The 25049-nt window shown below is 35.0% G+C and overlaps 2 protein-coding genes and 1 long non-coding RNA gene across 9 annotated transcripts in view; all 3 read left to right on the top strand.

Annotated features, from left to right (window-relative positions):
* LOC124632846 (DNA-binding protein D-ETS-4-like) overlaps nucleotides 1–14432 on the top strand; it is a 40885-nt gene extending 26453 nt beyond the window's left edge. For 4 of the 7 annotated variants that reach the window (XM_047167832.1, XM_047167831.1, XM_047167833.1 and 1 more), the window contains exons 2-7: nucleotides 270–1053; nucleotides 1690–1844; nucleotides 4590–4716; nucleotides 4883–4921; nucleotides 8943–9092; nucleotides 13220–14432. In XM_047167832.1, coding sequence (XP_047023788.1) covers nucleotides 270–1053; nucleotides 1690–1844; nucleotides 4590–4716; nucleotides 4883–4921; nucleotides 8943–9092; nucleotides 13220–13410 — 1446 coding nt within the window. In that variant the 3' untranslated portion in view covers nucleotides 13411–14432. The remainder of the gene's footprint in view (nucleotides 1–269; nucleotides 1054–1689; nucleotides 1845–4589; nucleotides 4717–4882; nucleotides 4922–8942; nucleotides 9093–13219) is intronic. The other 3 variants (XM_047167837.1, XM_047167835.1, XM_047167838.1) reach the window with 1 other exon arrangement.
* On the top strand, nucleotides 11232–12113 carry LOC124632847. The gene is made up of 2 exons (XR_006984681.1): nucleotides 11232–11407; nucleotides 11700–12113. It is a non-coding gene; the product is annotated as an uncharacterized LOC124632847 (long non-coding RNA).
* A 4195-nt stretch (nucleotides 14433–18627) lies between the features above and the next one.
* LOC124632706 lies at nucleotides 18628–24360 on the top strand. Its single transcript, XM_047167654.1, has 6 exons — nucleotides 18628–19351; nucleotides 19664–19898; nucleotides 20255–20501; nucleotides 20924–21157; nucleotides 22109–22286; nucleotides 22799–24360. Exons 1-6 carry the CDS (start codon nucleotides 18845–18847, stop codon nucleotides 22964–22966), a joined length of 1569 nt encoding a protein of 522 aa, XP_047023610.1. The 5' UTR covers nucleotides 18628–18844; the 3' UTR covers nucleotides 22967–24360.
* Nucleotides 24361–25049: the final 689 nt, after the last annotated feature.

Here is a 25049-nt window from a genome sequence, read left to right as displayed (position 1 = left end):
GACCTCTAAATAAAAGGGGCATCAGGTTTTTAACTTACAAAGTTCAAAGACCTCTCAGATCTTAGTATCAGATCCTATCGGACAAACAAACAACAGTGCGACAGTACCAAACAAATTAACACCTGCCTTGTGTAACAAACGCGTGCGAAATCCAAGAAATATCGACTAAAATCGTGACTGATCAAACAATGCCATTTACAGTGCAACCAATTTTGGTACTACAATCGGATCTTGATCAACAACTAACGTTTGTTCTCCTTTGTTCACAGATGCCACAAACGGTGCCCCGGTCCGGGTGCAGCCCGCCGTCAGCGTCTCAAGGCGAGAGAGCGGTCCCCGGTTCCCCCGCTGATCTACAACATCTTCTCCGCCTCCTCGGCGCTGCATCCCCGCCAGAACCGATGCTTCACTCCCCACCCAACCCGCACAACAAACCGCCCCCACCCTACCCAGAAGACAACACAAACAACGTTTTCCTAGAACGCCTATACGATTTTGAGGGTTACCCTACCCCCTCACCATCATCAGACGAAGGATCTATCCCAGCTGTCGCCCTGCAGCCCGCTTCACCCTACAGTTCTCTTCAGTACTCACCACAAGTGTACATCAAAGAAGAACCCAACAGACTTGCCGTTCCTGGCTTTGCGTCTCCCTACCCCTTATCTCCGTCAGGATCGTGTGTGTCCTACGGAAGCCACAATCAATACTCGTCACCTGTCCCACAACACGAAGAATACATAGACATAGAAGAGCTCCTAAAAGAAAATCAGATACTCCAAGACAGTGTTCAACAGAGCTACATCACACCTAAAATCGAAGTTGAAGAGCCAAGAGACCACATTCTACTCAGATCAGCTCTCGAAGACACATCCTTCCAGAAAAGATTAAATCTCAGACCAATTCCTTTGGAGTTGGGAAGTGTGAAAATGGAGGAGAGCAGTGGAGGTGACGATTCTCTAGTCGCGCCTGATATCGACCGTGTCCTCAGCATGGCCATCGAACAGACCAAGAGGGATGTGGACAACACATGCACAGTACTTGGAATCTCACCTGGTAAGTTCAAAACGTCAACACCATTCATCTACTTTGATTGAGAGTTGTATTACGTGCGAACTGCGAATATATTTGTGAACAATCACGTATGATTTACAATAGCATGGGAATGCTGTACTCGAACGTCTTACATGAATACTATTAGTCTTCTAATTAACAGTGACGTCATTCAAATGTCGGCCCAGTAAAAAAAGTAATTCCTCGTACAGAACATGTTAGCTACCACCGAGTGTAACGCCATTATAAACATAAATGATTTCTTGGAAGTCGCTCGGAGATTACGTAAGCTATTTATATTGGCCCAGCGATGATCTCGTCTTATACTAGTGACGTCCTCGCTACATACACTTTGATTGGATATGCAAAACTAAACATGCGAAGCTTGGTTAGATTTTCTTAGAACGCATTTTCTTTCTTAGGGCTGTTAATTAGTAAGTCATCGACTACGAACAAGGTATAATGAGATTACGGTAGAATAGACGTGATGATGCCATCTGAATTAATCATCAATATGGGCTTAGACATAGTTGCCGCCGACCGTTACACAGCATCTAACCTTTTTACTGTAGAGTTAAATAATGATGGTGTAGATGTGAATGGCAGAGAAACAGTTGTTAATGATATATTTATTTACAGATCCAATGCAATGGAGTACGGGAGACGTAAAGGCGTGGGTAATGTTCACATTGCAACATTACAATATGCCGATGGTTCCTATGGAAAACTTCACAATGGATGGCGCCGCACTTGTAGCACTGACAGAAGAAGAATTCAACCAGAGAGCATCTCAGGTACTATTTATAATCATTTGTGTATAGTTTAGATTATCGCGTAACCCTGGGGCAGATTGAGGGCGTTCGTCAGACCAAAGTCTACTCTGATTCACATACACACACGATAATACATTGTTTACTTAAGTAGTATCAATTAAAAGAGACCGTGTGGGAGAAAATATCCACAATGCGAGTTATCTGAGTGTTATCACATAAATTCTTCTAGCCACGTGTCAGTTGAGGTCAACTGATACACAATTATCTCTTGCTGTAACGTCAATGAAGGGGCTTGAGAATTTTTTAATACTATTAAGTGATAACGATACATTGAGATATTCTTGATTCTTTCGTTTTATACGTATTTTATGTGCTCCGCCATGATTTTTATTATTTCATCTGTCTTTTCTATAAAGATCAGTAACTTATTAATAACCACAAATTATATTACGGTCAAATCATCGTCACCTATTTCAACAATAGCTTCTTCGTTTTTTTTACAAATGCTTACATCATGTCCAGTTTTATGTGAGATGTGCACATGCTCGACCCAGTGCGAATTAATGAGCATAAATGATTCAACTTTAATCGTATTTACTGACCAAAGTGCAAACTAATTTACATTTCATTAAACACGTTTAGTTAAGTAGCTTATTTCTTCTGACATAGCATAATGGCTTCATCTTGGAATCGATTGATCTTTGCATTGGGTGACACCAAATATTCAAATAAAATTTTATTGAGGGTGAATTTATAGAACAGACTGAATTTATTGGAATTATTCAACAACTAAACAATGTTGAAATTCCAGACTTTAACGAAGATAATAGTATCAGTGCTCGAGGAGACATTGATAACAAATAAGTACCTACTGCTAGAATAATAATGATGCAATTAACTGTGTACAACGTACAATCACTGATTTTAATAACAAAATAACATTAAGTTTTATTGCCAAATATGTCTATAGTAACTTGATATACCTGTAGACTTCATCTTACGTTTAAATATAATCAAGATTAAGTGTGAGAATATTATATTTCTAATGAGCTGCTCTATCAGCTTCATCAATTACGAAATCAATCTCAGAAAGAAAAAGTACTATCTAATTCCCATGACAATACACAGCAGTTTTGTTTGTGCCATGAGGAAAAATGTGCAGAAAATACATATTCACGACATCTGATGTAACATACGTGTAGGTCAGTATTCTGCTTCCTCAACTACCATTACGAAAAGTTTAACATTGATTGCATTTACGTAATTAGTAAGGACGACGAAAGTAAGGAAATCCGTTAATGCTGACCCATCTTATGTAACGTCATTGAAGACTAGTTTATTTTTGACTTTTAGTTTTGCAATAGCTGTTATGTCATCATCGTTATTTATTATAACATGTGGTATAGTTGGTATGGGTTCGACAACTTTGATGTCGTTATGCAAGCTTTATGCATCTTAGAAAAGGTTAAGTAGATCTTTAACTGAATATTAATTTTATTTTTTGCTACCTCGTCCGTCTATCATATTGCCTTCATTAATAGGTACTAGTGTATCTATGATTAATATATCAGCAATTATAAACATTGTTATAACTAAAGCATGTGCGGTCAAGTTCTTTCCCTATGACGTTACTAGGAAAATTTTGCTTACATACGTAGTAATCATACAGTCACGCATTCTGATGAAAATTGATTTTTATGACGCCATGGATGATTAACACTGTATCGCTAATCGGAACCGGTATTATCCAGATATAGTAAAGTTCAGAAAAGATTGCAATTGAGAGGTCATTTCATATTATAGGTTAGAAATAAAATAAGAATTATATTTCAAGAAATTTCGAGAAGACAAGCATATAATGAACATATTTAAGTTAAGATTACTAAAGTCAAAGATGCAAATACTGTAACAGATAGTACCGTCAACTCAATTTCTTAAAATGACTCACAAAAACAAGAGGTTTTATCTTAATTTGAAACCAAAACAACTAGAAAGAAAGAACGTAGAATAAAAACACCTGAATAAGTAGAAAAAATAGTGCAGCATCGTATCGAGCACGCCAGTTCCAATGGGCAGGTATCTTTGTTACCGCACGCGCCGACGAGCCGACTTTCTCTAAACGATGAAAGTCAGCACCCTGGGACCTGTCTGCATACAAATTGCATCTGGTTGGCTGTGTGGAAAGAGGTGTTGAATTAGCTAGGAATTCGAAGATCGGGAGATAAACGATAGCCGCGGGGAGGATAAACGTCAATAAGATGAAGACTTATGATCCGTCATCGATAGCCAGTTTGTAGATAGTAAAATATTTGTAAGGTTAAAGATTCAGAGATTAGGTGACATTGAGTCATTCTTAAGATAGTTTATGTAATGAAACGTGGCTTTAGAAGAATTGAAATTTTATAGATACACAGTTACTGGGCGAGTACTTCAGTAAAGAGAAAAAAATAAACACTTTTATGACTCGCAAAAACCATTCCCAAAAATTCCGCTCGACCGCAACACATAAATATTTAAACACACGTTACCATACGCTTTGCAAATCTATTTCTGGTAGCAAGCATTTGAAACTCGTTTCTTAATTAACAGACAGATTCGTTAGTTCCACATCGCTTTTGATATAAATAAGATAAGTTTAATCAATTTTCTGCTAACTAAACAGAGGTAATGATCACTTCAAATGTTGGATCTTGGAAACTGTGCGTACTTTCTGTGTAATAAGTTCATCGTTAGATCTGGTTTGATCATTGTTTATTATTGTTACAGGCGGGAAGTACTCTGTATGCTCAGTTAGAGATCTGGAGAACATCACAAGGGTCTGATCATCATCAGCTATCAGCATCGCCCATTCTGACGCCTGCTGGTTTACCGTCTGCCGACGACATGAGTGATGGTGAGTGTCTTATTGACTACATCTTGTATTTTTCCAACAATAAGCCAATGTCTATTCAAATTAGGTTGAAGATTTGGGATCGTCGAACCAGATGAGCGTCGAACATTTTGAACATCATATACTGTGTTTTGTGAATACATTTTTTATAATGCCAATTCCTTTGCAGGGTTAGCAAAGAATCAAGAGTTAGCAACGGATAAGATAGGTACTAAATGTTTTTCTATTAAATCAATTTTGTTTAAGTCAGCTTTGAATGAAGCATGTTTCTTATCAGTTGCTTAACTGTGTAACCTGCAATCATTAAATTCAAATGATTTATCATCAAATTAAGTTAATCCATTATCATTATAATGAGTAAAACGTTTTACGATAACTATAAAATTAATTTCCATTAGACTACCTACCTAAGTCTGATCAAATCAGGATATATAGATTTAATCGAAATTCCTATAGGACAGACACGCCTAAGGCTGATTTATGAGACGTAAATTAAATAAATGAGTGACGTTCGGATTGTAGGATTGATAGCTGCTGGTTCTACTTTATTGCTACTTGAGAAGTTGTAGCCTGGTATGAATTTAGTAGAATTGAAAGACTTTGATCCTATAACCAAAGGTAACAGTAAATGAGATGATTTGTGTAGTTGCGAGCATAAGTGCTATAAATTTGGCTTGTGGAGTTGAACAAAATTCAAAAGCAAATAATTTGTAAGTCCACAAAGAGTAGAATTTGCCCACCTACCGTTAGTTACTGCGTAATATACAATCTACTGATCCTGTCATGAAGACGCGTGAAAATACAAGACACATGATTGAAAAGTAGATAGTGCAATACGTGGTCGAATGTAGCACGGCAATGCATCAGTCGCATGCATTGTGCAACGACCGTTACCAACCCACATACGGACTGTGTTAGAGACAAACGAGCTAATGATGTATGGCCAACATCGTCCGCGGTTGTAAACTGACTTTATGAGGGAATTGAAAGCCAAGATGTATAGGACGTAATGAGGACAGGCGTGGTATTTACTGGTGATAAACGATTAGCCAATGCAATGACAAAGTTGGCATTTAAACTTTTGTTTAAGGAATTGTCATCTAACTGTGCAGTACCTTGGAAACAGACATGGCTTTAGATTAATAGTTTTCAATCAACAGAGTAGTTGTAAATTATGCTTAATAACGAATTGCCATTAATATTGTCAAGATTAAAGTCATAAAAGCAAGTCTTATCGCAATTGCATAAAGATAGACCCGTGATACAGTCCAAGCGGACGAGACACCCTGTCGCCCTTAATGGCTGGACAGTTAGCTTATAAATAAAAAAAGTGTCAGATAGTAGCACAGGAAATTGCGATCGACAATTATCTACGACTCAGTTGTCAGTCCACACATGTTGTTTGACATAAAGATTTATATCAGAAAAGCCCTGGCAGGTATAAAGTAAATCAATGGGGTTAAGAGGCCAAATAGTGAATTCTGATCTAAAACAGATTCTTAAAATGCAGAAGTTGTACAAACAGACGAGAGTCTTAATACTGAAGACAATGTGAGAGTTAAAGAAAAAGCAGTATCTAATCGCCCAATAAAAGTACAATTCTTGATACGGTAGAAAAACATGATAAGCAGGCTAAAATAATTGATGACTTAAAAACAACGTGTAGCTTCGAGAAGGATCAGGTTTCACATATTTTTGCGTGCGATTGCAATAACGATATCCAAACTGATCATTTTATAAAATTGATAAGTATGTTTATTGAAACAAGCTTAAGAGCTTGAGGCAGTAAATCTTAAAATCGTTGACCGATAAAATGAATTGGATACTAATGTTATATGGAGCCACGCCTAGTTACAGTTAACCCATCAATCAGCCGATTGTCGTTCTATTGCCGTTCTGTCCCTTACATGTCGGCTTCGGATCCATATACGTCAAGTCTTGTTTTTGTGTCGTTTCCCGAAGGCCTAGTTCACGCCACCGGACCCACAAGGTCGTATGCGACCACGATAAAATTGCCGTTGGCATCGTGAAAAATTTCATTGCTCCCTACACATATGGTTTAAAGTATTTCGAATTTAATCAACCGTAGTCTGTGTCATTTTGCTCATCTCTTTTATAGTTCGGCCATTCAGAGAATGCGTTCCTGACACGTCGCGATTGAACTGACGACGTAACTACATTCATTGATTATTGATATAATAATGTTGTTTTAATGCTCCTCAATTGTTAAAACGGTAAACAACCAGCAAAAATATTTTTATCGTAACTGCAACGCCATTGCAAAGTTACGTCGTCAGTTCAATCGCGACGTGTCAGGAACGCATTCTCTGAATGGCCGAACTATAGTAACTTTACTCTCATTTTATCTACATTCGTAATTTGAGCTTTATTATCTTGCTGTTAGAATTCAGGATTCCTCAAACATTAAAGCCAGCCATAGTTCTCTCAAACAGTTTGCAGCATTCCGTTTAGCACTTGGCTTTCTTCTTTAAATAGCAAGTTGCTATTTAACTGTTCCGAGTGCAGCGTTGTGTTTATATGATTTGTTTGGATGTCAGTTTGTTTACGTGTCTAGAACTGAAGGTCGGTTGCTGTTAATTTGGTCCATGTTTACAGTATCTATTTTAAAATATCTTTTTAATTTAAACATTTTCTTTGAGAAAATTCTTTGTTGTCTTTTTATTTCTTTTTTTTATTTCTTTACAAATTTTTTATGTCTAGGCAAAAAGTTATGATTATGATAGTCTAGTAGGCTCATGGTTTCCTAGAAACGATTAATTCAGGTGATTGACTTCCAAGAAGCTATATTGTCGTCATGTGGGCTGGGGCTTTGCTTACCCCCTTTTTCTATAGCAGCATTATAGGCCTTTTAATAGTTCTAAATTGTTAAATTATACGCTTCTTTATGCATTCAGGTCGCCTTTGACATACACTCTGGCTGTTATTCTTGTTAATAATTTGCATTATACCTATACTTCGGCCGTTCAGAGAATGCGTTCCTGACACCTATCAGTTAGTCACGACTAGTGATGGGCACAACATAACACTGAGTTCGTTACCGTTCCTTCAAAATGAACCGCCGCATTATTTTAAGATTATTTTCGTTTTAAATTGGCGGAATCATTTGTTTTATATTTTAGTTATTTAAGTGGAAACCAAAAAAAGGTAATATTCATATAATAAAATTGTTTTATTTATTCTTTGTTACAAGTACATTGAATTGAATGTGCGAACAGAATATTAATCAGACACCGATTTGCTTGAGGAGGTGGTGTCTTCATCATCATCTTCGCCTACATGTATAATTATATTATTATCAATAACAGAATCAATCCTGATATCTCGGTCTAACAAAAGCCGGGTAATCAAATAAAAACAGATCGAAAACACTTGAAAAACGTGGTCTATGCGCACGAAACGACAACGGACGACTGTTTTAGCGTCACAAAATGGCGGCCCATAACGCCATTTGGGGTTACCATTTTTAATCTAAGTATAAAAATGCGGTTTGGTCATAGTTTTATTTTTATATTTCATAAACGTTATAATTAAGTCTTATAGTCCATTATTTTCCAATTCTTAAAAAGAAAATCAAAACGTATTATTTTATATTATAACTGTATAAGAACAGATTACGATACTTGCCTGTTATTTTTAGCACAGCACTACAAAATATAAACCGCTGACATAACCTTGTAATAGCGCAGTATAGATTTAGAAAAATATTGTTTACCAAGTTATTTGACACTCAGTTTGGCACAAAATTATAACATTCATTGATTATTGATATAATAATGTTGTTTTAATGCTCCTCAATTGTTAAAACGGTAAACAACCAGCAAAAATATTTTTATCGTAACTGCAACGCCATTGCAAAGTTACGTCGTCAGTTCAATCGCGACGTGTCAGGAACGCATTCTCTGAATGGCCGAACTATAGTTTAAATATTAATTATTCCGTAGAGCCCAGTGGTCATTCATTAAGTAATTGACGTCTACCTGTGTACCAGATTTTGTCTTGCAAAACCAATTGTTTGTTTTTGGTTCAGTCCTATCCAACATCAGCTTAGTTTTGAAAATTACTCATATTCGAATGTTCTTCATTATCAAAATTACTTTAAAACTCCACTACATCTTCAGTTATAACAACACACATCATTGCATTTACAGCTTTATCTCTTAACACATAAGCTTCAAAATCATTTGCTAACGGTATTTCTTCTTTCACAGATGAGGACTCAGAGTCAGCGGGCACAAGTGCGACTGTTGGAGGCGGTAAAGCAAAGACCGGGAGTACACATATACATCTGTGGCAGTTCCTGAAGGAGCTTCTAGCGTCCCCCCATGTTCATGGATCGGCGATACGGTGGTTAGACCGAAGTGAGTATCTTGTGAACATGTTTTTTTGGAATTTCTTTTGTTTGTAGCAATTGTTTTTTTTTTTGAGAGACATTACATATATTTATTTATATACATATTACATAATATACTTGCAATTTATGAGTAAAATAAAAAAATATGAACCTTTAGCTTAGGTTTTTAGGTTTTTGGGAAAAAATATATTTGTGAACACACACTAAACTATAGTGAAGAAAAATTGTTCATGTATATTCCATGATTATCTGTTTTTTTTTTGGTGATATCAATAGTAATATTTTTCATACATTTGGTTTACATGCCAGGTAAAATTCCTTAGAACAAAACTTCATTTTGTTGAAAACTCGCGTACCGATGTCATTTCTATTTTCGACGATTGCGTGGTTATTATTTTCATTGGAAATGTAATTTATCAACTTTTATCTGAACAACTTGCAATCCATTGACGTACATTATAATCTTGTGTTTTGTAAAAATATGAACTACGTGGGGACTATTGCAGGTGATAAAAATGGTAGGTAGGTACGATTAAAACAAAAGGTGTTTTCAATAAAATAATAATATCCTTTTCAAAGGTCTAAAACAGGTGTAGTTTTGTAAATAAAAAATATTGTAGGTTTTAATATAATATGAAAACCATTGTTGAAAGATCAAAAATATTAAAACTAAACTATACACATGACATTTCTGTTCAAAGTTAATCTAGATTTAAGAAGTAGAACAATAACAGTCTAGACATTCTTGTTTTGTCTAGACAATTAGTAAATGATAAGTTATTGATGACTCAGTGATGACACAACCTTCAAAATTAATATCTAAATACAAAGGACTAGAAATACGTGGTCCAATTGCGACACACCTTCTTATATTTGGGAAGTCGGTTAAAAAGGTAGAAATATATAAATGTTCAAAATAACAAATAAATCTCTTCTGTAACGACGCAATAAAATAAAACGTGTCTCGCAATTATTTTGATAGTTAATTAACAAGACCAATTATGAAATAAAATGTCGTAATACATAACAATATCTAAAGTATATAACCTTTAATCCAATTCGAGTAAACAACATCGAGTAAATTCTACTCAATTTTGTTCGTTGTCAAGTAAACAATAAAATTGTAATATATTTGTTTATTAATTAGACATGGCCTTGTTAATTAGTTGGAGATAAATTGCAACAACATCGTATTATGATAGTGTTTGCATTCATAATTAATATTACGATGTATTTATCTGGGGGAAATCTAAAACGTCATGGATATGTCACATAAATTAAGTTTTTAACCTAAAGTTTACGAATCATTTTAATCCGAACGTCAAAAATTAACTAAAAATGGGCAAAAGATTCCATGTCTTTTCATATAAACACATGCTACATTTCCAATCAGTATTTTCTATATCTAACCGATTAGGTATAAAGCCTAGTTCTTTCAGTTCAGACACAAAAGACTTAATGTTACAATTTTAAACATCACACAAGTGTCCAGTAGGTACTTAGTAACAATAAAAACGAGTACAAAACCTGTTTGATAAAAGCCAGTATCTCAGTGACAACAAATGTACCAAACGACCCTTTGTCTCAACCTGCCCGTACGATAAATGATAAGTCCTATAATTGTCTTGAACACGGAATAGACACTCCTTTGTTTCGCTCAAGATAATTTACTATGCAGAATAGTAGGCGTGGCTTGTCCACACTTTATCATTGAAATAGTTTCTTATTGGCTGATTGTACTGATTCCAATTTTAAAATATAATGGTATTAAAATGTTAATTGTTTTATTAACATTATCAACAATTTATTGGTGTTATTGATTATTAAATTTTAGTAGTCAATAAAATAATAATATGGCTGTTACGTGCCAGCAATACCACTAAGAAATACTTATTCAAAATAATAATTGTAAATTCAACCTCTTTTGAGAACCCTACTTACCTGTTTAGGTAAAATCGTGACACATGTGTACATTCACATACACGTAAAATGGCCTAAAGTTAGTACACAATAGACACATTAAAACGTGCTTAGAATGTCTTCACATAAGCTGAAGCTATTTTAAGCTTTATCGTTTACCAAATCTACACATTATAAAGAAATAAAGTTTTTAAGTTTGTACCTCCTGTATCACCCTATAATATAGGGTAAATCAGGCATACATGCCCCAGTCGATAATGTGCCCCACTCGCAGAACTGACAGATGCATTTTGAATTTGGCGCTAATTTGGTCCGTGCGGGTTAGTGACAGAAGCATGGCGTCGATGTAAACAAATCAGTGCTGTTATTTATTTGTTTTAATGAAGAAAAACTGGTCACAAGGTATGTATCATAGTCTGAAAATGTTTAGTGTCTGTTGTAGCATTGAGTTAAAGTGTTTGCTTCATGTTTTTTTTTCCGTTTTCAAAGTTTTATTCTAAAGCTAGCCTCTTTGAATTATTGTGTACCTACAATTGCGTTTCGTTTTTCTTAAACTTCTTTGTTGAAATCAAGTGGGGCACGTTATACTGAACTTTGGCTAATGCGCCCCGATTTCTTTCGGGTATTGTGCCCCACGTCTGTGTTAGTTTTATATTTTAATTTTTAAGTATTCTGTTCGCTTATTTTATTTTAGGAAATGGGGAAGGAAAAAGCTACAGATCTAAGAAAATGGACAGAAGAAAATATCAAAAAAGCTATAGAAGATGTCATAAAAATGTATTTTGATATGTGTTTTGAGATGTTGTTGAAAGTGTTGACTGAAAATGATTTAATTGGTAAGCCTGAAATAATTTTCAACATGGACGAAAGTGGCATTCAAATTAACAATAAAAAAAGAACCGAAGGAAAGGAAAGAAGACAAAAAAAATTAGATGCTTTACTGAGGCACATATGACTGATGTATCCGTGGAATGTGCCCCACCCTAGACTTTAAGAAATCGTTGATCTTAGCTATTTTAATTACTTTTAAGAAGTTTTTTTTCTGTATTGTTATACCTATTGAGTCAGAGGTTAAGGCTAATTACTTTAATACACATGTTTTAAATAACACCGTTTATTATTTCAATTTTTCGAATGGTGGGGCACAATTGCCTGGTTTACCCTAAGGTTACTACCCGTTAAAGCTGGTTTTTCATATGAAATATGAAGCCCGAGATTTTTTCAACAATTCCAACCGATTCTCGATTTTATCTTAATCGAATGCATCAGTTATAGAATCTAACGCATGGAAAATTCACCTGGACGACATTCCGCACCAAGGTGATCTGGCCATTTACCATCTGTTCAATAAAATCGTTTTATATAAAGGTTATCTAGTTTCGTGACTTGTTCAGACGATAGGCCGCCATTGTTTTCATTAATACTATTATACAGTCATTTTTGGATCACGAGTATTCTAAGCAATTGCATATTTGGTTTCTAGAGCACGATTTTCTGTGTTTGGATTTTAATTGGTGTGATATATGACTGTGTATTGTCACTGAGAACTTACTTTTGTTTTAAATTTTACTGTTTAAAGTTGGAACTTGTTCTCAAGGACTGTCCATTAACATTTTGTTCTTCTAATGCCACTGATAATGACGCACGCAGATAATGTAATTCATATTTTAAATCTTAAGTTTCTGATAAAATAGCTTATGCTTTATAACTTTATTACACCAACATGTGTAAATTAAAGCAATATTTAATGTTTGACATGTTCGTTTCTATAGAGCTTTCTGCTTTCCGAATAAACAACCAACTTGCTTTATTTTATCAAAGTAAAAAGTTGTTGTGAACAACTGGTTTCGTTGTAGTATGGAAAAGTAATGAGTTTTTACCGTTTCTTTTCTAAAATTAAATTTATATCTCATTAAAGCTAAGCACGAAGTCATCACGGCACGAGGAGACATAGCGGTCATGTGAGATTAGAATGCAGCTTACGTTTCTGCGAGATTTTGGAAAAACAAAGCTTTAGTAGTAGCTAAAAATCTTGAAGAATATTTAAAAGACTTCGAAATATATTATAGCGGAATGTGTAGTCATCTAACCTTTTCAATTTTATAAAAAAGTCAACCTGTACTAAACATCACGTTCGTGTAATGTCTCTCAAAAAATAAGAATCGCGTATCCGATTTATTGAACAAAATGTTTAATTCAACTCGTACTCCACAGGTAACGGCGTATTCAAGATTGAGGATTCAGTCCGCGTCGCCAGGCTGTGGGGCAAGAGAAAGAACAGGCCTGCCATGAACTATGACAAACTCTCCAGGAGCATCCGACAGTACTACAAGAAGGGAATCATGAAGAAAACAGAAAGGAGTCAGAGGCTCGTCTACCAGTTCTGTCATCCGTACTGCTTATAAATTAATACTCTCGTTTAGTCTATAAGTAGTGTACATAATTTATTTAAGTTGTATATAAGGGTGCGTGAGAGCCGCGGTAATGCGGACGGCACGATGACTGGCTTCGTTTTGCGGCGCAAACGCAAATCGCAGCACAGTCGCCGAGTTTGTAGACTGCCGAATTTTCTACGGTTCTTTGTATCGACGAGTACGTCGTGAGGCCGGGAATTAATAGGCGTCTTTTACACTATCCCTCCATAAAATTCGGGAAAGGTAATTTTCTCTGGAATTCTATTGGACGGGACTATTAGATGTGTTAATGTTTTAGTTTTACCAGCGACTAAACGATCACGATCCGATTGGTGTCGAGTTTACACAGGATCGTCTTCGTCGAAAGCTGGTAATGTTTATCCCATATATCTATGATATATTTCTAGTACGTTCTATGAACTTTTAGTTAGTTAAGCGATCTGTAAATATAAGGAAAATGTGCCCTCTATTGTTTGGTACTAAGAATAGTGATTAAAAAGAGATTATTCTCGTTGTAAGTTTGTAAAACGTGTCGTAAAATGTGTTATACTTTTTTATAAAATATAAAAGAAATAAAAAGTGTTAATCTAATTTTTATATTAAAAATATTTAAAAAAGACGAGTTACGTCACTTATTGCAATAATTATTAAATTAAGTTTTTATATTTAATTTTAGTGAAGGCGGATGATTCGTGCAAAATTTGTTTCGGATTCTAATTTCAAAAATATTTTTAATTTTGTGCCAAATAGACGATTATTTATTGGGGACAAAATTTTGTGTAAAACATTTTGTAAAGGTGTCCCGCCGAGATGTAAATAATTATTGTGTAAAATATTTGCAATATTGGTGTTGGGATAGAAATAAAAAGTATAATAAATGTCTATTATATTACATTTTATAAGTTAACGCAGTTAGCGTTGTATTAAATTTTAATAATGATTATTATTGGACCAAACTAATGTAGATTTTATGAATCAATTTTAATGTCACAATAAATTAAATGGCTATTTAATTCTTTATTTTATTTTTCCATACCTATCTATACAGACGAACATTAAATTTATTGACACTTAAATAAGCTTCTATTGACACCTGTGATTTGTAAAAAAGACACGAGCAAAGCCAATAAATACAGTTTTTTAGCTACCTTATAATAGGTGTGTTACCTACCAATAAAAACTCAAAAAAATGCTTATGCATCACAAGGAAAAACACTATAAAAAGCATCAACATTTGCATCATGTTATTTACACATTTACCTAATCTCTAAACGCAATAAAATTAAGTGATTGTCCTTTTATACAAGAGTCACAAAATTATTTTTCCTAGATAAAAATAATGACTTTTCCGTGACCTGAAGAACGAAAAAATCATCTCATAGAATTATTAACCCAAACCGAAAAAAATCGTATACCATAGATTTACGTCACAACCAATGTTTACATTCACACAAACCATTGTTTACACTAATCCTAATTTACATTACAAAGTTTTTTGAAACATTTACTGCGCAGATCTGGACCACATTGCGTCGAATTGCGCAAAAGTGACGTCACGAACCACTGAGCGCCAAATTCCGTGAGTGAAAGTTCCTTTCGCTGTCCTCTGAGAGGGGAGGACGACCTCGACAGGGGAAAGGGGCGGGGAAAGAGGGAAATTGTGTAAGAATATCCAGTGGATTGTTTTTACTTTATATTGTTTTTGTTTACTCGTTTTTGTTTTTGCTTGTTTACGTGTCAGATATCTTTCCATTTGTCGATAGGCGCTTTTAAATGACAGACCATTTTAGGTTCTTATTTTTGCATATTGAGGCACCTGCGCATCTCAGAAAGTTCTTTGAATAAATCAGCCCAGTTGCTTCACACCTGGTCAATCAATACTTTGATGTATAGCTAATTAGTCCAGATTGTAATCAGATAGAATACTGATTTTAAAGGCAAACGAGATCATTTTATAGGAAAATACATATCTAAATATAGCATCTAAGCATCAGAAAAGACGTATTTGTGCACGTGTGTATTTTGCATAAACAGCATCAATAAACTTTTTCGGTAAAAAACTTCCAAAAACTCAAAATATACGAATCCGGGAAAAATACTTCGCTCAGAAGTGCTACCGACTTGGAAGATTGGAAGTTATTTTTGAAAACAACTGATACTTAATATTTATTTAAATCTGGCGTAATATAGCTATATATTGACTTTGACTTTGACTTTAAAAAGTATAAATCGAATTATATGCATAAAAACTCGGATTAGATTAGAAAATTCATTTTGTTTTTAAGTACTACGTGGAGGTCAATACTATCCTGGGGAAAAACCACATTTAAAATCATATTTGAGGTAAAGTCAGTATTTGTGTAAAATTAATGTATGTAGGTGTAACCTACCTAATTATTAGAAGAAAAAAATTGTATCTGCTGTAAATAATCTTTTTAGAAACCTATACGGAGAATAATAACGGTGGAAAATACATGTTTTGCCAAAATGGGTTCGTAGGTATCTACTTTTTGTAGGTGGGAAATTTAAAAATGACTCCTCCCTTTAGGTGGAGCTTCAAGGAGTATCAGACTTTTATTGCCTAACCCATCTATGTTGCTTCTTCGCGTTTCCAGGGGCACGTACCTAAACTCAATTAGGTACAATTCTGCAGACCCGAAAATGCCTAGCATAGGCCTATGCTACGTGAGTATATATTTACTTTTAAAATAAACTTAACATTATTTTGAAGTTAACTTAATCTACATTTATGTTAAAAAGAAACTGAAAACTAATAAAGGGCGTCGAAAAATTTGTTCTCGTCGCTGTCACTCGCCAGTGCTACAAAAGAGATATTATGAAAATACCGTACCTATACCTAGTTTAATTATATACCTCGATGGCGCAATGGTCACCATGCCGGACTGCAGAACCTGGGGTCCCGGGTTCGATTCCCGGTTCGGTCGACATTTGTGTGATGGATGAGCATGTTTGTTGGCCGTGGTCTGGGTGTTACAATATGTATTTATAAATATGTGTATATATGTAGCTATATGCAGTTTATCAGTTGTGTTAGCACCCATAACACAAGTTAATTAATAACTTACCATGGGGCTAACCGACCGTGTGTGAAAAGGTGTCCCGACATTATTTATTTATTTTATTTACCTACCAATAATTTTTTGTTAAGAGGGTCCAATTTCCGAAGATTTGAATCAGTCGAAGATGATTCAATGGTTTTGAGAATTTTAGATCAGGTATCGTTAATTTACATAGCTACATTATGATTTGGCGACTTTTCTCTTAACGTCGTGAGCCAACATTTGTCTGATTCTTATAAGTAGGTATACTTTCGTAATAACTCCTCACAGGATACTTTTGAAGAGTTTTGAACGGTGCTTATAAGTCAAACTAGCTTTGGATTGAGGTAACTGTTTACCTGTTTTTCAAGGCATACTATTATTATTACTTCGTGTCGAACAGGTGTTCATTTAATCTAGTTTTAGAATAGATAATTATTCATTTAGTTTGTACTACGAAATATTAAGATTTGCTTACATTATTGTGAATAATTAGCACTCAGCCATAGGTCAGCCTATTTTAGACAAATTGACCATAAATGAATATAAATGGTTAAATTGCTTGAAACGATATTAAACGCCTTGTGTCTGGTTGCTGCGATTTGAATAATTTCCATATGTTTGGGTGTGGTGCAAAGTTAAAGCTTTGCGCTTAATCGCTCGCTTGAATTTAAGTGCGTTAGATCTTGCTTTTTTCTTTTAAATTAAATAATGGATTGAAATTTTGGTTATTTTAAGGAAACCCTTGCCAAGAAAAGGATTATTAAGTACCCACGTAGGTGACTGTATTTCTTAAACCTGTTAAAGTTTCACGGAATTTAAGATATTTTCAAACTATGTTGTAAGCTAATAAGTAGGTGCCTTCCATTGCAGGGAAATGAGTTATTGATCACTACGGTGAGGCTCGAAGTGGACCCTTACGACTTCTTGCATTTGAATAGGGACGTACCTAGAAACTTAAAAAAATTTTGGGGCTCCCATCGATCCCTTGGCTCAAAAAGCCTATTCGTCAATGCAAAAGAGGTGCCCGACATTACCGTGTAGGGACATCAGAAGGTCAACAAGTCTTATGAAGTTCCGATAAAATTCTTAAAAAAGCTCAACTACAAAAACCGCTAACCGCTCCTCTCTTGTACGTAACCCAAGCCGTATTCTGAAGGTCAGTTACATTCCGAATTTCTGAGTCCAACGGAGCCGTTTGACGCCTGGTACGGCCGGCGCGGCTGGCGCTCCTAACTCGACGGCTATACCTAATGACTAAGTATATGAGTAAAGCTTTCGATTGTTGTGTTAAAACGAGACTTAATTTTTGACTTTTAGGTACGTTGCAGAATAAATACTTAGCTAGGTAGGTACCTGTAGCGTGTGATCAATAGCACTTCATAATCCCTAGATTCGTTAGGTAATTTAAAGGTTGGTAGCACTCAGTAGCATTCAATCATGTATCTCTTTGCGTGAGAATCTAAAAATACTACCGAACGGATTTTCATGCAATTTTCCTCAATTCTTAGGTACAAAGGAGGTATATGAGGATTTGTGTGGAGCCACAGCTGGTTGTAAGCTTGATGGCTACTTCACTTATGAGCTATCAGTTTGAGGCTGTTAACTAATCAGATGTAGGTACCTATACAAGATCCTTAAAGAGAGTCAATCCTTATTGACTCTCTTTTGTAATGCCATATAGGTACTCCCTTATGCACTCTTCTTATACATATAATGCCCCTATGTATACCCTGCTGTACCTACACCCTCATATATTACCCCTTGAACTCCTTTATGTACTCATTTATCTACTACCCCTAAGCATGCTTATGGATTTTTTAATTGTAAGAACTTAACTCGTAAAACAAAGACATAAAACCATGCTGAGGTATACTATTATTATCGCGATTGAGAAAATCACGAACGCCTCCAGTGTTAACTTTGTCGTGAATTATGAATTTCCCGCGAATTTAATAAATTAGTCTTGATTTTTGTATCTCAAAAAACTTATGTTAAATCCATTTTAAAATTAGAATTACTACTTTTATTTTATGCTTATTTTATAACTCAAACTTTTTTGCTTTAATAACACCATGTGGAACGGAACGTAAGTTGCGTAGGCCCTCTTGCTGACGTCACAATGACGTCATCAGTGTTGACATTTGACATTTCACTAGTGGATCTTTGTTTTCAGTTTTTCAAATAAATATTATTATCGTAAAATACATATAAAAATGTATTAAAAAGTGATAGAAGGCATAAAGTTTACGTTCTTTTATTTTATTTGCTGCAGTTTAACATGCTTGTGTGTTTAATTATTGTTAAAATATAAATTAAATAGATTGCTTGTAATTTGCGTGGGGTTTCGCCTCAAATACTTCAAAATGAAGCCTGGAAAGAGTGTAGATGTGAAGGAGGAGATAGCAGAGGTGCATACTTCTGCTCGTTCGCCGTCTCCAAAGCAGAAAACCAAAAGATCTCGCAGTCGCTCCGGTTCACGAAAAATGTCAAACGGTCATACGGCACCAGACGACACTCCACTTTCCGAGGAGCCTACGAACGACAAATCTAAACGGGACAGCTGGATAAAATCCGAACACGAATCTCTAGACACTGAGCTACCGATCCACGATCAAATAAAACAAGGTATCCTAGGATTTGTTGAAAAAGAAATTAAGAAGTCGGACAAGAATCCTTCATTTGTTTTTTACTCCCATGACCCTAATCATTTGGATGAAAAATTCATGAAGACTATGTCGAGGCCTTCTAGTGGACATAAGGAGAAGAGGAGCCCTTCTTATCGTAAGAAGAAGCGTCACTCGTCGAGGCATCGGGATAGAGATTTGCATGATTTTGAAATACCTGGGTCTAGTCTTAGTGCTTTGGAACGGGTAAGTTTGTTTAGATTTTTTTATGATATTTTGTGTTTTATTTAGCAAAGTGTTATTTTATAAATCAATTTCATATTAGAAAATTCCTTAGTTCCAGTATTGTTTCATCCAGTTTCACACTTGGACAAACAACACAATTTACTTACTTGGAAAAACATTACATTCAAACACAAGACAAAACACAACTGTAAATAGTGTATTTACAGTTGTTTATAATTTTTTTATCATTGTAATATTAAAGCCAATGTTTAACAATTATTTTTAATTGTTTGATTACTTTTTATTAATAAACCTTTCATACAAAAATTACAGGTAGACGATTATCTAAAAGAATACAACAAAGATGAAGTGGTGACCCTCAGCGGTGAGCTGGAGATTGAAGCAAATGATGTGGAGAACAATAATGGTATATCTAAGGAACTGCGTCACAAACCAAGGAAGACTCGGAGGAAAGTCAGAGATGAGAGGCAGGAAAGCAGCGTTAACGGACGAGATGTTAGCCCTAAAGTGTTTAAGAGCAGCAAAAATAAGTCAGGCTCTAAACCAGGTGACTACTTTTTTGAAATGTCAAAGTATGACTTTTAAACAAACTGTGCACGGGTTCTGGAGACAATTTTTGTAACCAACTTAGAAGTTGGCGTCAAAATAAACATATCATCATCCACAAGACACCAATTTCTAGGTTGATGCACCTAAGAATACTTTTTTTTGCTTTTCAGTGTTTTTGGGAGTCAGTTTTATTTTTTTGTAAAAAGTTTTTTATTTCTAAAATTAATCATTACATTACTTCCAATGCAATTAATTATAATGTTAGACTTTTTGTTAAGTATAAGTCAATTTCAATTCTGGGATATTTAGTGAAAAGAACACAAGTTAAATAAAAGTAAAACTTTACTTTTTCAGCTCGCCCAACAGACTTAACAGCAATGTTGGAAACTTTAGAATCCAGTATGCCATACCATGATCAATACATAGACAATCCATTCTCATCACCATCACCCCTGACATCACCAAATGATGACCGATTAGATCCTTTCGGTTCTCGAAGACCGGAGAAGATATATCTGCAAGGTGGTGGGACTTTTAGAGCTGTGTCAAGGGATAGGATTCTGGAGTCACAGCAGTCTAGAGATGGTGATAAGTATTTGAGGTATGTGTTTTGTTTAATGGAAAAATTTTATACTGTTTTTATCAATTTTACAGAATATAATTTTTTCATGATTTAGTTAGATTATAAGGTAATAAGTGAAGTGATTTTACTGAAGATGAAATTATTTATTACAAGATTGTAAGAAAAAGATTATTTTTTATTGAAGTACTTACTTTATAAGTACCTATACCACCAGTAACTTTAACATTTTATTGTTGAAAGATTCTTCTTGAGCAAGAATCTTTCAGAGCTTGGGACTGTAAAAAACCCAATGATTTGGTTTGGGATTCTAATTAGGTATTTTTTTATTCCCTAAACTTAACTTGGTCTTAATTACACAACGACATACATACATTCAACTCTCCTTACATATGCCACAGTTTCCATAACTTTTTCTATAATACCCTCTTTCATATTTCCAGACTAGGAGACCTAACACCATTAGACGTGGCATTAACCCTACAGAAAGCATGGCGTTCCTCCGCCCCCGCGTGTCACGGCGTACTCGGCGGGCTATCCCTCATGCATCTACTTCTCATCAGCTATTCCGACGGACTGGACGCAGGACACCTGTCCTTCCATGCAGTGGTTACAATGCCTTATGTAGCTTCGTATTATTTCTTCTGTGTACTGTGTCTGCTTTCGGTTTTGGATCGGTGAGTTTTGTTGATATATTTTCGTCATTTACTGTAGTGATAGAATTGACTTATAATTTAGAACTATCATGTAAAGAAAAGAGGCTGACGTTACAAACATCAGTTTCTTTTTTGAGGCGTTATTTTACTTAAAAGGGAGAAATGATCTCTCTTAGTAGCAGCAGTAGATTGTAGCAGTGGTTCTTAACCTTTTAGTCATGCCACTTTAACTAAAGTTTGTCTTGCCGGACCACCTCATCGGTTTACCTTAATTAGCACTCTGCTAAACGCATGAGTTGTGTAGGTAAGCAAATGCAAATAAAGAAAAAGTTGCTTATGTAGTTTCCAAATGCGCGAGCGAAGTGAGCGCGAAATTTTTATCGGACTTAAACCAATTATTACGTAAAATTTAGCCCAAACGTACCTACTTAACTGTTTGTTTGTTGACAAATGCAAAATTAAGCGCATACAGTTTCTGAATACGCGAGCGAAGCGAGCGCGAAATTGTAATTATTTTTTATTTAAGACTCAAAACCAAAATTACGTACTTAAAATGTAGCCCAAACATACATTTTCATGAATGCGAAAACCACCGCTCGCAATTATAAGTCAATAAAAATAAAGTTAGATAACGTAGTATAGCAACGTCGCGAAGCTAAGCTTCGCGGACCACTTGGAATGCCTCCAGGGACCACCAGTGGTCCGCGGACCACCGGTTAAGAACCACTGCTTTAGGCTTTAGTTGTCGAACACAAAAGTACCATACTATCATTATGTCTGAACTTTTCCCAGCTATGTCGAGGTCGGCTTCCAATCTAATTGGCACAGCTCAGTGTCAATGCTTTGCGTCGAGCGACTGTCCCCCACAAATCAGTAACATAGACAATTGTAACTAATTTCACAAGGCTTCCTAAAGTATCTTATTAGAATTTGAATACCATTAAACTAACCCAACTTCTCACCACATTCCAGATTGGACGTAACCAGCCTAGACCTAACAAAAGGCTTGCAGCCATACTTTCAGCCAATAGTTCTAGTGATGCTATACACAGCTTGTCTGCTCGTCTGTACGGCAGCTAGAATGTACGACGAGCTGATGGTCTACCAGTATGCTCCGCTCGTCAGTAATATTACCAGTAATGTTACTACGGTGAGTTTTTGCAAATATTTATTTCGTCTGTCTTACCTTTTTCTATGAGACAACTTTGTTCGGGTCAGCTTCTAGTCTGACTGGAAACAGCTGAGTAGGTGCCAGTGTTTTTCATAGAGCGACTGCCTATCTGACCTTCTCAATGCAGCTACCCAAATAACTTGATAACCCTTGGTATGGTTAATAGTCGGATACTAGTGGAAATGGAAATTACGCTAAAAAACAAGTGGCTTATTTCTGAAAAGCTACGATACTATTTCAAAACGATTAGCAATGTTCCAAACAGAAATTCATTTATTGCCTGAATAGCTTATTCTCACTACTGCATGCTTCCCATTGCCATAATGCACTTAAATTATTTCAATTACCTATAATAATTTATTAAAAAGATAAATAAGGAGCAAGTTTATATGTCGTTATGAAGGTATCTGTTTCGCAAAATACAATGCTTTTTCAAATGTTACAAAAGAAATACCTAACCATTTTATAACACAACTCAATTCTAATTTCAGCCTACAATACCAACGTTCTATCACACTTGGACGCATTTTTCAATATGGCGGGCGGTTCTATCATTACTTGGACTGGTTTACTTCATTATATCAAATCCTCAAGACTTGGTTTTCACGAATTTGAGCAAGTTATTACAATTCAAGCATTCCTTACAAAGCATTGGATGATTCTTCATAATACCGTAGTTTTAAGGTTATGTCACGGAGGAGAGAAAGATAGCGGAGATGTCGTAAGTAAGGTAAGTCAGGCGCCTTCTTGTAGGCCAAGCAACGTACGGTTGGCGTGAACAGTTATTAAGACTAACGAGACCGGAGTCCGGGTTCCTTGTCGAATCAAAATGATTGATTGGTGGTTATATTTAGAAAATAATAAGCGGGTTCCATAGAAGGAGTGTTAAAGGTGGAGCTAGTAACGTTCTTCGACCCCCGAACACCCGCATATTGTCGCGCTACTTTCTTATGAGATTTTGCATTATGACATCTCCGCTAGTCATTTTGTTCTCCATGGGTAATGTCTTTCCATGGTATGTAGATAAAGTGTTAATTCCCGTTTGTAGAGTGAGATGGAAATATTTTTAAGGGCTTAAGAAAGATATGGAATGTGTGTGTATTAGCTGTCTAAGTTATTCTCAGAGTTTTATTTTGTTACCTGACATAGTATCGTTCTTTTGATAGATTGCTTGCGTGGTTACTTTTTGGTTCACAAGCAGGTTCGTTTTAGTATTAATTAGCTTATTATTCCTGCACAAAATAAAGATTTAAGTCTGTTTGAAATCATTTCTAGTCACTTATAGTTTCTTTAATGCCAAAGGAGGTCATAAACACTAGGGTATATTCATAAAAAGTCTGTATTTTAGAGTAAAAAGTCAACTTCATATATGTTTGTATGTCCTAGGAGTATAGAAAGAAAAAGCTTAATAATTTAAAGCACAAACATTTAATTATAAGAATCTGATTTAATTCTCAAACAATTAAGCGACACAATACTTAAAACCAAAGATATTTTGAAACTTAAGGTATTTTGCCTTCTTACATTAAAAATAAGATATTTTATGTTAAGCTATGAGCACTGAGAATATAATTTTATGCCAAAACTGGCAGTTATTATACATATTATATTTGATTTCGCATTTAGAACCAAGTTTTAAGCTGTGATTGGTCAGTTGTTTGTAGCGCCAGCCAATCACAACACAGGCAAGAAATGCATTTATTTTTATTATACATTAAACTGTTCACATAATAATTGATATTATTTTTAAAATATAAGATTGAAACTTTGTAAAAGATACCTCAATATAAGGAAATGATATTATTATTTTACAATTTATTTTTAAACAAAATTACTCGTACATTCCATAAAGTTATTATTTATTCAATTTAAATATAAGCTGTCAATCTCAACAATAAATGTATGCCAAATATGTAAAAGTGATATGCAAACCTATATTTTTTTAAATACCTTGTAGATTTCTCTTGTAATCTCAAATTCATAGTTGTTACGCCCATGATAGAAATCCGCTTATTTTCTTGATAATAATGGTAGGTATAAAATACAATATTTATTTGTCCATTCGCTGTGTTATAGTTCGGCCATTCAGAGAATGCGTTCCTGACACGTCGCGATTGAACTGACGACGTAACTACATTCATTGATTATTGATATAATAATGTTGTTTTAATGCTCCTCAATTGTTAAAACGGTAAACAACCAGCAAAAATATTTTTATCGTAACTGCAACGCCATTGCAAAGTTACGTCGTCAGTTCAATCGCGACGTGTCAGGAACGCATTCTCTGAATGGCCGAACTATAATATCACATACAAGTTTCTTCACTTTAATTTTTTTTGTAAGTTAAGAAAATAATCATAATTTGTTCCTTACATCTATTGAGCGAATGGGCTACTAAATAATACATTTAGTACCTAGATATAGTTCTCGCAAAACTCAATGGTGTTCCGCAGCTAAATTCCATAGCATAGAGACACGCATCTGGTCCATATTATATCCTAAAATTGCTTTCTGCGCAATTTTCCGGAATGTCAAAAACTTTGGCGAGAACTAAGTACAATACATTGCAAAATTAAAAATAAAGTTTCATCATGAATATAATGTAGTCTTCAGAAATGTAGTATTTATAATACCATAAACAATAATAATTATAAAAAAATATCATACAAAAATATCTTGTCGGTTATTTTAAGGGACCATTGCTAATATAAATTGTTTGCGGCAGCTGCTCGATACTTATAA

The sequence above is a fragment of the Helicoverpa zea genome, chromosome 8 (genome assembly GCF_022581195.2).
Source record: "Helicoverpa zea isolate HzStark_Cry1AcR chromosome 8, ilHelZeax1.1, whole genome shotgun sequence".
In the NCBI taxonomy this organism is placed as follows: Eukaryota; Metazoa; Arthropoda; class Insecta; order Lepidoptera; family Noctuidae; genus Helicoverpa; species Helicoverpa zea.
This window is presented reverse-complemented; position numbering and strand designations above follow the sequence as displayed.

Coding starts and splice junctions, on each gene's coding strand:
- LOC124632706 (XM_047167654.1), top strand. CDS start 18,845: ATGAAGCCTGGAAAGAGTGTAGATGTGAAGGAGGAGATAGCAGAGGTG. Junction 19,352..19,663: donor GTCTTAGTGCTTTGGAACGG/GTAAGTTTGTTT, acceptor CAAAAATTACAG/GTAGACGATTATCTAAAAGA. Junction 22,287..22,798: donor TTACCAGTAATGTTACTACG/GTGAGTTTTTGC, acceptor TTCTAATTTCAG/CCTACAATACCAACGTTCTA.